Source organism: Oncorhynchus masou, chromosome 32, assembly GCF_036934945.1.
Source record: "Oncorhynchus masou masou isolate Uvic2021 chromosome 32, UVic_Omas_1.1, whole genome shotgun sequence".
Lineage (NCBI taxonomy): Eukaryota > Metazoa > Chordata > Actinopteri > Salmoniformes > Salmonidae > Oncorhynchus > Oncorhynchus masou.
Genome location: NC_088243.1, coordinates 69,423,649 through 69,434,676, shown reverse-complemented (window position 1 = coordinate 69,434,676; position 11,028 = coordinate 69,423,649). Strand labels below are relative to the sequence as shown.

General features: G+C 42.3%; 1 protein-coding gene across 2 annotated transcripts in view; it reads right to left on the bottom strand.

Annotated features, from left to right (window-relative positions):
- Positions 1–207: 207 nt before the first annotated feature.
- Positions 208–11,028, bottom strand: part of LOC135526522 (GPI ethanolamine phosphate transferase 2-like) — a 122,146-nt gene continuing 111,325 nt past the window's right edge. For both annotated transcript variants that reach the window (XM_064954977.1, XM_064954979.1), the window contains 2 exons: positions 9,826–9,986; positions 208–1,887 (listed from right to left, as the gene is read on the bottom strand). In XM_064954977.1, coding sequence (XP_064811049.1) covers positions 1,674–1,887; positions 9,826–9,986 — 375 coding nt within the window. In that variant the 3' untranslated portion in view covers positions 208–1,673. The remainder of the gene's footprint in view (positions 1,888–9,825; positions 9,987–11,028) is intronic.

Genomic DNA, 11,028 nt, shown 5'->3' with positions numbered 1-11,028 from the left:
TTTCACATTCTTAAAATAAAGTGGTGATCCTAACTGACCTAAGACAAGGAATTTTTGTACTATTTTTACTGCCTATATATATATATATATATATATATATATATACATATATACAGTGCCTTGCGAAAGTATTTTGCCCCCTTGAACTTTGCGACCTTTTGCCACATTTCAGGCTTCAAACATAAAGATATAAAACTATATTTTTTTGTGAAGAATCAACAACAAGTGGGACACAATCATGAAGTGGAACGACATTTATTGGATATTTCAAACTTTTTTAACAAATCAAAAACTGAAAAATTGGGCGTGCAAAATTATTCAGCCCCTTTAATTTCAGTGCAACAAACTCTCTCCAGAAGTTCAGTGAGGATCTCTAAATGATCCAATGTTGACCTAAATGACTAATGATGATAAATGCAATCCACCTGTGTGTAATCAAGTCTCCGTATAAATGCATGATTGTGATTCATGATTGTGTCCCACTTGTTGTTGATTCTTCACAAAAAGATACAGTTTTATATCTTTATGTTTGAAGCCTGAAATGTGGCAAAAGGTCGCAAAGTTCAAGGGGGCCGAATACTTTCGCAAGGCACTGTGTATATATATATATACATATATATATACATATATATATATACACATATATATACATATATATATATATATATATACATATATATATATATATACACATATATATACATATATATATATATATATATATATATATACATATACACATACATACATACATACATACATACATACATACATACATACATACATACATACATACATACATACATACATACATACATACATACATACATACGCACATATATATCCACACACACACACACACACACACGCACACGCACACCTAAAATAATGCATATTAATTTATGGTATGAAATAGTTGAATAAAGTTTAAATAAAAATGTTTAATTAAAATAAACAGCTTACGACCTGTGTATCCTATGGCAGGAAGTGGGAGGGAAGTATGGCTTGCTATCAGTTTGGAACACATCTACAGTATATCATTTATATAACCTATATAATTGATATAAGTGTATGGAGGAATACAAATCCATTTAAGAGATTGTGCTTTGACACATTCAAATGAAATAATTTATAAAATTTACTCCATTACCCATTTTCAGCCCTGCTCAATAAATACCTGAACAGACTTCAGTAGAACCCACCACCTTAAAATATCTAAATCTTACTAAAAAAGTTGTGCTTTCGTCCATACAAGAGACAAAGTTCCATCTGAGAAAAGATATTGCGTACCAAAAGGTGAATTTGAACATTTTTGTATTAATTTAGCAGACACTCTCATCCAGAGCCACTTACAGGAGCAATTAGGGTTAAGTGTCTTGCTGAAGGGTACATCGACAGATTTTTCAGCTAGTCTGCTCAGGGATTCAAACCAGCAACCTTTCGGTTACTGGCCCAACGCTCTTAAACATTAGGCTACCTGCCACCCAAGTGAATGCTGCAATCCTAGAAGTCCAGTGCAGTGGACAGTACATTCCCACCTTCCCCTTCAGAGTGTAGGAGTGGGGCATCCAGAAGTAAACTAGGACAGTATCAGGACCACCATTACCCATGAGTCTTTGCCCTTCTCCTTAACCCCTTCCTGAAAGTTGAGAGCCCTCTGAGCCGTGGGCTCCCTAGGGCCTGCGGCTCTGCTCCATGGTGGTGAAGAAGAGGCAAATTGCAGCGGTGAGCAGTGTGTGCATGGACTCATACAGCAGCTTGGGTGAGAAGACGCTCCAGATGAAGAGGTGGTAGCGCAGGGCCGTGACCAACACCACGTAGGCCGCCGCCGGCACGGACCGCAAAAGGGCCAAGCAGTAGCATCCATGGCCGACCGCCACTGAGCTCCTGGAGAGAGGAGGAGAAAAGGGAAAGATGGAGATGAGAGAGGGTGAAGAGAGATGATGGGAGAGAAGAGAGATTGATTATCTTTCAATCAGAAGAATGGAAAAACAGATGTCACCAGCAGTCAAATCAACAAATGCCTACTGTACCTGACAAAACAAATGGCATTCGGCATGAGACATCGCAGGATTGAAGGTTTGCATCTCATAGGTCACATTTTAAAGCACAGATTTGAGTACACCACGTGTACATTCAACCTCCACATCTAAACTATTTGATATAAAACAAATGCTATTGAACCGAGGCCTGGACTCAGACAAATCCTAATGCATCTCTCTTAGCCTTGAGGCACATGCTTTCAATCAGCCTTTCAACCTGAGAACTTGTATCTCGTCTGTCTCAATGCTTACGGTTGCATTAGCCTGACATCGACTCCTTAGTACCCCTGAAAAGAGCCTGACCTCTTTGTCTATTTAGATAGGGCTGATAGATGCCAGCACATGTAGAAAGTACAGGATATGACCTTTGATGGCAGCCTTTCAATTCAAATGAAAGGCAGAGATGGAGAACAAGTTGCACACTCTTCAAAGGGTTGCCCACAGTCTCTCATTCGAAACAATCAGAAATACAGAGAACTGTACAAGCTGTTTGCACGTTGTCCTTTTATACTCGCTCCCTTTCACATTTGATCTCTTTCACACACAAGTACACATGTGCACAAACACACATTCAATCGCAGCATCTGAAAGCTCCTCTGAGTCATTTCAATGCCTTTGTCGGTCTGAACAGAGCCACAGTTCATCCCATATTCAGACGGGGATATTGCAGCCAGGTGAACCCAAAACTCTGGAGGAGGAACAGCAGCCACGTAATCTCAAAACTCTGGGGATGGAACTGCAGCAAGGTAATCTCAAAACTCTGGAGGAGGAACTGCAGTCAGGTAATCTCAAATATCTGGAGGAGGAACTGCAGCCAGCTAATCTCAAAACTCTGGGGATGGAACTGCAGCCAGATAATCTCAAAACTCTGGGGATGGAACTGCAGCCAGGTAATCTCAAAACTCTGGGGATCGAACTGCAGCCAGGTAATCTCAAAACTCTGGGGATGGAACTGCAGACAGGTAATCTCAAAGATCTGGAGGAGGAACTGCAGCCAGGTACTCTAAAAACTCTGGGGATGGAACTGCAGCAAGGTAATCTCAAAGATCTGGAGGAGGAACTGCAGCCAGGTAATCTCAAAGATCTGGAGGAGGAACTGCAGCCAGGTAATCTCAAAGATCTGGAGGAGGAACTGCAGCCAGGTAATCTCAAAACACTGGGGATGGAACTGCAGCCAGGTAATCTCAAAGATCTGGAGGAGGAACTGCAGCCAGGTAATCTCAAAACTCTGGGGATGGAACTTCAGCCAGGTAATCTCAAAGATCTGGAGGAGGAACTGCAGCCAGGTAATCTCAAAACTCTGGAGGAGGAACTGCAGCCAGGTAATCTCAAAACTCTGGAGGAGGAACTGCAGCCAGGTAATCTCAAAGATCTGGAGGAGGAACTGCAGCCAGGTAATCTCAAAGATCTGGAGGAGGAACTGCAGCCAGGTAATCTCAAAACTCTGGGGATGGAACTGCAGCCAGGTAATCTCAAAACACTGGGGATGGAACTGCAGCCAGGTAATCTCAAAGATCTGGAGGAGGAACTGCAGCCAGGTAATCTCAAAACTCTGGGGATGGAACTGCAGCCAGGTCATCTCAAAACACTGGGGATGGAACTGCAGCCAGGTCATCTCAAAACTCTGGGGATGGAACTGCAGCCAGGTAATCTCAAAACTCTGGGGATGGAACTGCAGACAGGTAATATCAAAACTCTGGGGATGGAACTGCAGCCAGGTAATCTCAAAACTCTGGGGATGGAACTGAAGCCAGGTAATCTCAAAACTCTGGGGATGGAACTGCAGCCAGGTAATATCAAAACTCTGGGGATGGAACTGCAGCCAGGTAATCTCAAAACTCTGGGGATGGAACTGAAGCCAGGTCATCTCAAATCTCTGGGGATGGAACTGCAGACAGGTAATCTCAAAACTCTGGAGGAGGGACTGCAGCCAGGTAATCTCAAAACTCTGGAGATGGAACTGCAGCCAGGTAATCTCAAAACTCTGGGGATGGAACTGCAGCCAGGTAATCTCAAAACTCTGTGGGAGGAATTTCAAGCCTGGGAAATTATCCCTCCCAAACAAATAAAGGCTAGCTGAGAGCTGCACTAAGGCAGTGGGTGGTAGTGTAATTTAGGGTAGGTGTTGAATCAAACACCTGTGGGTTTGTTTGTCTGCGTGTTCGCATAATCAGTGAGCGTCCCCACACAAGCCCCCATGTAGGTGCCAACAGAAATGACTGTACTTAGCGACACACACTGAATGTGTCCTTCTATATCACTCTCACAAACAGCTATCAATGCACAAAGGTCCGGACCTGAAATGTATGATGTTTTATCGCAAATCTCTTTAGCTCACAAACCATAAAGTTTTTTATATCAAATAACATTCAAATTTGTTGCATTTACTCTGACAATGACAATGCTATATGGGCAGCTAATCAATGGGGTTTAGAATCTAAACATGATCAAGCACTAAATACATTTTAAACTATGTCATCTGCATAGGTGTGGAAGCTGGCACAATATTCAAAGATGATTTTGCTTAGTGGGAGCCATGCATAAGAGAGAAGTGGACAAATAATAGATCCCTGTTGGACACTGGTAATACCTGTATATGAATTCTGCTCTGTATCAGAGAATTCTACAGGAGAATATCAGGCCATCCGCCTATGAGCAGAAGCTCAGCTAGGTCATGCAGCAAGACAATGATACCAAACACACAATCACGACTACATGAAAATGGCCAAAATCCAGACCTAATCCCAATTGAGATGTGGTGGTAGGACTTGAAACTAGCAATTGACGCTTGAAAACCCACAAATGTTGCTAAGTTGAAGTAGTTCCACATGGAAGAGTGGGCCAAAATTCCTCCACAGTGACACATAAAGGTAGAACAACCAGTTAATAAGTGTAAGGGGCAATTACTTTTTCACACAAGGGCATTGGGTGTAGCATACCTGTTGCATAATAAATATGTAATTGTTGTATTTTCGTCATTCATGTTCCCTTTATCTAATATTAGGTTTTGGTTGAAGATCTGTTAACATTTAGTATAAAAAATATGCAAAAGTAGAGAAAATTTGAAAGGCAAATACTTTCTCACATCACTGTATGTGTGGGTTACAGAGATGAGGTAGTCATTCAAAAATCAGGTTAAACATTATTATTGCACACAGAGCGAGTCCATGCAACTTATTATGTGACTAGTTAAGCACACTTTTACTCCTGAACTTATGGGTTGAATACTTATTGACTCATGACATTTCAGCTTTTCATTTTTTAATTAATTTGTAACCATTTGTAAAAACAGTCCACTTTGACATTATTGGGTATTATGTGTAGGCCATTGACAAAATCTAAATGTAATCAATTTTACATTCAGGCAAATTCAGGCTGTAACACTACTAAATGTGGAAAAAGTCAAAGGGTGTGAATATTTTCTGAAGGCACTTTTTTCTGTTACTGCTACACCAGAGGCGTATGACGCAAGTTACTGTATTAGGTGTAGTGTACTCTTCAGAGACTATACCCTCAAGGCATGTGTTGCTATTCTGCTCAAGCGGCCTATGTAGCAGGTAGCATTGACTGCACTGGGAGTGTGTGTGCTCAGCTGTGGCTCCGGTCTGCCAAGACACACACAGCTGGTGTAGCAAACCACAACAATGTAATTATTACAATGATGTTGTGATGCAGAACAGGCCACATTACTCACACATGGGGCCTGATTCAACAGATATGTAATTAATCAAGGGATCCAGATTAATCCAACTCATTTTATGCCTAATATCTACGTTTTAACGGAATGCACAGGTGTCATGAATAAAACTACAGATGATTACATAAAAGGTCTACATAACCAGTAGAAAGACATTTGTCTTGTCTTTGTTGTGGTGATCACGTCTCTCAGCTCTATACATCCCCGTGCCTTTACAGCAGGAGAGACCTGTCCGGCATCTGGCGAATTAGGTGTCTGTTCATGTCCTGTCCTAGGCAAAGGTCTCTAGCTCCCTGATGAGGTAGTAATTGAAGGGCATTCCCCTCTTTGGAAATGAGTTCAGGCATTAGTCAAGCACCTTCACGCCTGTCCCACACCCACCCACTCTCCCTTTACTTCCTGTCCTCTTCTTGGGCTGGCTTTAGTATTGATCCAGTGCGCTCCCTCTATCATGACCCAGGGAGCAGGACTAAAAAGGGATGACTGCCTGTAAAGGAGTGTGGGATACAGGATGTGCGTCAAGGGATACCACCTATAGAGCTCTGGAGCGTTTGAGAATTGTCCCCTTTTGACACCCAAAAACACAGCCCTGGCAATGCGTTTGCACCACATGTATTTTCCCTGTGCAGTCTGCACAGATTTGACCAGGATATATGTTTGAACTGCAGTAGCAAATGTTGGGAAAGGGGGTTATTGAAATCTCTTTGTTTGCTTTGACTACTTTGGAGCACTTTTATCCTGGTGAAAACATGGCCCTAGACAGATCCTATTCAACAGCAATGAAAACTTTAGTTTTATCTTCCCCTGTGGTTTTAGGGTTTCCCGACAAGGGAGGTATTGATCAAAGCCCATTTCCAGTATTTGGTTCTGTAGTGTGGATGCTGATGGGGCATAGTGCATTATAAATGAGCTGCATTGTGTCAGACTACTTAAGAGGTTCATTTATCACGCAGACGTCTCAAACTGCACTTTGTGAGTGGGGCCATTCTGGTGGAAAACTGCAGAGCTGGATGGTGGGGATGGAGGATGTGGACATGAATAATGAGAATTTACAAATCTCGGTCTGCTCGTATTATGTATGAGATACTCAGAGGGGATGGATTGTGTGAGGCACGTTTCCTCAGATGAATCAATTGGTTTATGACAGTGTTACAAATATGGGACTTTACTTGAACTGGCTTCCTGCAAGAGCATAAGTAAGGGATAAAAAATGACAGGCTGACGTAGGGGGTTTGATGAGGTCCCCGAGGCTGAACTTCACAGTTAACAAACCAACAAACTACCTGTCGTTAATATTATTGATTAAAATAAAGAAGAGGGCCGTCAACTGAGAAGGTGACCAGTCTCAACTTGGCCACAGTTACGATCTGACACAGACAACATCATCGTAGAACAAAAATTGTCAACATATCAGTGGCTCTTGTTAGCGGGGCACAACTGACTGTCCTTGACTTGACACCAGCACCACGGGTGGTCCTAAAAGCCACCCAGATATGCAAATGGTGACATTTTATGACATAGCGGAACGCGATTTGGTGACATAGAAGCAGACTCCCAAGGGGCGAGACAGGGAGTAATGGGATTTGGAATGTTCTCCTGCATCCGCACTATGATGCTAAGTCAAAGAGGGGATGATGTGACAGACAATTCTACCCATTTCTCTGCTTTAATTAATGTGTGTGAATGCATGTACAGTACCAGTCAAAAGTTTGGACACACCTCCTCATTCAAGGGTTTTTCTTTATTTTGACTATTTTTTTTACATTGTAGAATAATAGTGAAGTCATCAAAACTATGAAATAACACATATGGAATCATGTAGTAACCAAAAATGTGTCAAACAAATCTAAATATATTTTAGATTTTAGATTCTTCAAAAAAGTTACCCTTTGTCTTGATGACAGCTTTGCACACTCTTGGCATTCTCTCAACCAGCTTCAAGAGGTAATCACCTGGAACGCATTTCAAATAACAGGTGTTCCTTGTTAAAAGTTAATTTGTTGAATTTATTTCCTTCTTAATGCGTTTGAGCTGATCCGTTGTGTTCTGACGAGGTAGGGGTGGTATATAGAACATAGCCCTATTTGGTAAAAGACCAAGTCCATATTATCGCAAGAACAGCTGAAATAAGCAAAGAGAAATGACAGTGCATCATTACTTTAAGACATGATGGTTAGTCATGAGCAATGGACATTAGCCTGGTGGAAATCTGTCCTTTGGTCTGATGAGTCAAAATTTTGGATTTTTGGTTCTAACCGCTGTGTCTTTGTGACACGCAGAGTAGGCGAACAGATGATCTCAGTGTGTGTGGTTCCCACTGTGAAGCATGGAGCAGGCGGCGTGATGTTGTTGGGGTGCTTTGCTGGTGACACTGTCAGTGATTTATTTAGAATTCAAGGCACACTTTACCAGCATGGCTACCACAGCATTCTGAAGCAATACTCCATCCCATCTGGTTTGCGATTAGTGGAACTATCCTTTGTTTTTCAACAGGATAATGACCCAAAACACACCTCCAGGCTATTTGACCAAGGAGAGTGATGGATCAGATGACCTGGCCTCCACAATCACCCGACCTCAACCCAATTGAGATGGTTTGTGATGAGTTAAACTGCAGAGTGAAGGAAAAGCTACCAACAAGTGTTCAGCATATGTGGGAAGTCCTTCAAGGCTGCTGGAAAAGCATTCCTCATGAAGCTGGTTGAGAGAATGCCAAGAGTGTGCAAAGCTGTCATCAAGGCAAAGGGTAGCTATTTTAATTATTTGTTTAACACTTTTTTGGTTACTACATGATTCCATATGTTTTATTTTATAGTTTTGATGTCTTCACTATTATTCTACAATGTAGAAAAATAAAGAAAAACCCTTGAATAAGTAGGAGTGTCCAAACTTATGAGTGTAAGTACATGTGTGTTCACAATTCCCTTTTTCCCTCTCCAAGAGCAGGACTTCAAAGTGGTCGTTTTCATCAATTATTGAAACGCTGGCGCGCATTAGGAGAAGGGGTCCCCCATGTTGGACTAGGCTTTACGATCTGCTTCGGCTGCATTTCGGAGCTAGTTATCACTCAACCTAATTGGAATTAGATGCCAGTAACAAAGAAGCTTAGAGGCCCTTTAAAGAAGAAAAAAAACACCCACCCACAAACAGCTTTTTGATATTAACCACATCCTCCACCCCTTCTTTTTTCCATTCCATAACTGTTAGCTTACAGTGCTGTGATTCATACTGTAATGTACATTCAAGACACGGGGTAGCAACACTTATCTCATGTATTAATAATCACGTTCTTTTATCTTATGCTCTTTGAATTGTGCTCTAGGTGGCTAACTTGTTGCCGGAATCAAATGAATTAATGAGACAATCAATTAGGGGTGCAAGCGTTAAAACGATGTACAAAGTGTTCCCGGATCAAGGCGATCTCTTGCATCTTTGATGATCACTTTTGCATTTCCAAATAACATCCAGGGGTAGCTTGCTGCGCTGCTGTTTTGAATCCAAAATAAATTGGCATGTGGCCAAGGCGTTGTCATTGCATTATGATCCTGTCCCAAAAATTACACACTGCAGTCTCATGCTAGACGGGAAGAATATACTGTTCTCTGTTGGGTTACTGTCCTCTTTTGTCTTTATGTGTTATGGTACGGTAGTGCTCAAATCAGTTTCCATTCCAGTTCCGTAAAACAGTTGAAATTCCATTCATGAACAATTGAATAACTGGAACGTTTCACCAGCCTCTTGTTTTAGGCCGAATCAATGTTGTGAGTACATAGACGCCCTCCCTGCACAATAAAAACAAAATGTAATTCAACCTTTATTTAACTAGGCAAGTCAGTTAAGATCAAATTCTTATTTACAATGAGAGTCTAGGAACAGTGGGTTAACTGCCTTGTTCAGGTGCAGAACAACAGATTTTTACCTTGTCAGCTAGGGGATTCAATTTAGCAACCTTTCGATTACTGGTCCAACGCTCTAACCACTAGGCTACCTGTGAGTACATGGACATCCTCCCTGCACTAAATCATCATGTTGTGAGTACGTGGACTTCCTCCCTGCACTAGGGGGGCTGAGTGTACAGTAACTGACCTCTTCTCTGAGCTGAGGTAGCAAACCAGGTGGGCAGCCCAGAGCAGGGGCCCGGCATACGTGCTGAGGGTGGTGAGGAAGAAAGCCGGGGCCTCTACGTAGCTCTCCAGTCCCACGAAGCCCACCGAGATGTCAACCGTGGCAATGCTGTTGGAGTTCCCCTACAGACAAACAGCCAGCCAAACAGAAGATGTCCGTTTTATAAGCTTCATTTTCACACCTAGCCGTAGCTTACTTAGCTAACGTAGTGGTTAAATAATGTAGCTTAGTTAGCTAAAGTAGCTAACATACAGTAGCTAGTGTAGCTAAATACATTAGCTAATGTGACTATTTAAGTTAACAAAATGTAGCTAAGTTGGGTAACGTAGCTAACTAAGTTAGCTAACTTCACTAACTACATCTGACTTAACCTTGGGAAAAATTAATATATGAAGATTACGGAATACACTCAATGTAAACTTTAGAAAGGAGTCAGAAACTGATACTATTAAAATGTGTCGGTCTCCTGCATGCTCCTCCACTTTGCAGGTAGCTATTCAGAGCTTGTCACCTCACTGGCCTTGTAAGGGCTGCAGTGATGGTGTAACAACTCCCCTCCACCTCGTCTCTCCTCCCCACTGTTTTTGGCCCAGTCTCTCATTCCCCTTTCCATTTCCTGACGAGGGCTCAGGTGTGATGGAAGAGCTTTCGCGATTGCCGCGGGAGCTGAATTAATTCACCGGCTGATGAGGGCCACTAGCTCCCCTCTCTCTTGCCTGGAGGGGTGGATGGATGGAGTGAGTGCATGTGTGCTCATGCGTGTGAAAGGACCCATTCTGTCAAAGAGCCTGACTAAGCCACCCTCCAATGGACAAACTCAACACCATATTTTAGTGGATCAATTAAACTATTGAATCATGTATGTTCCACAGGGCCGACCATGGAGTGGCTACAATAGGAGTTTTAGGACATTGGACTGCTCAGCTTGGCCTACAGTAGGGCTGGTTTACAGCTTTGTTGAGACTAACCATTACCCAGGGTCAATAATTTCACGCATGGGCACCTAAAGTGGTAATTGGTCATTCCTGACCCCTTCATAATGATCTGAGAGTGGTAACAAAGTGACAAAATCAAGGGGTTGGAGGAATTCAGGGACACCAGAAAATGTTTTATCTGGTGAACACTGGGGCTGTGTGTGTGTGTGTGTGTGTGTGTGTGTGTGTG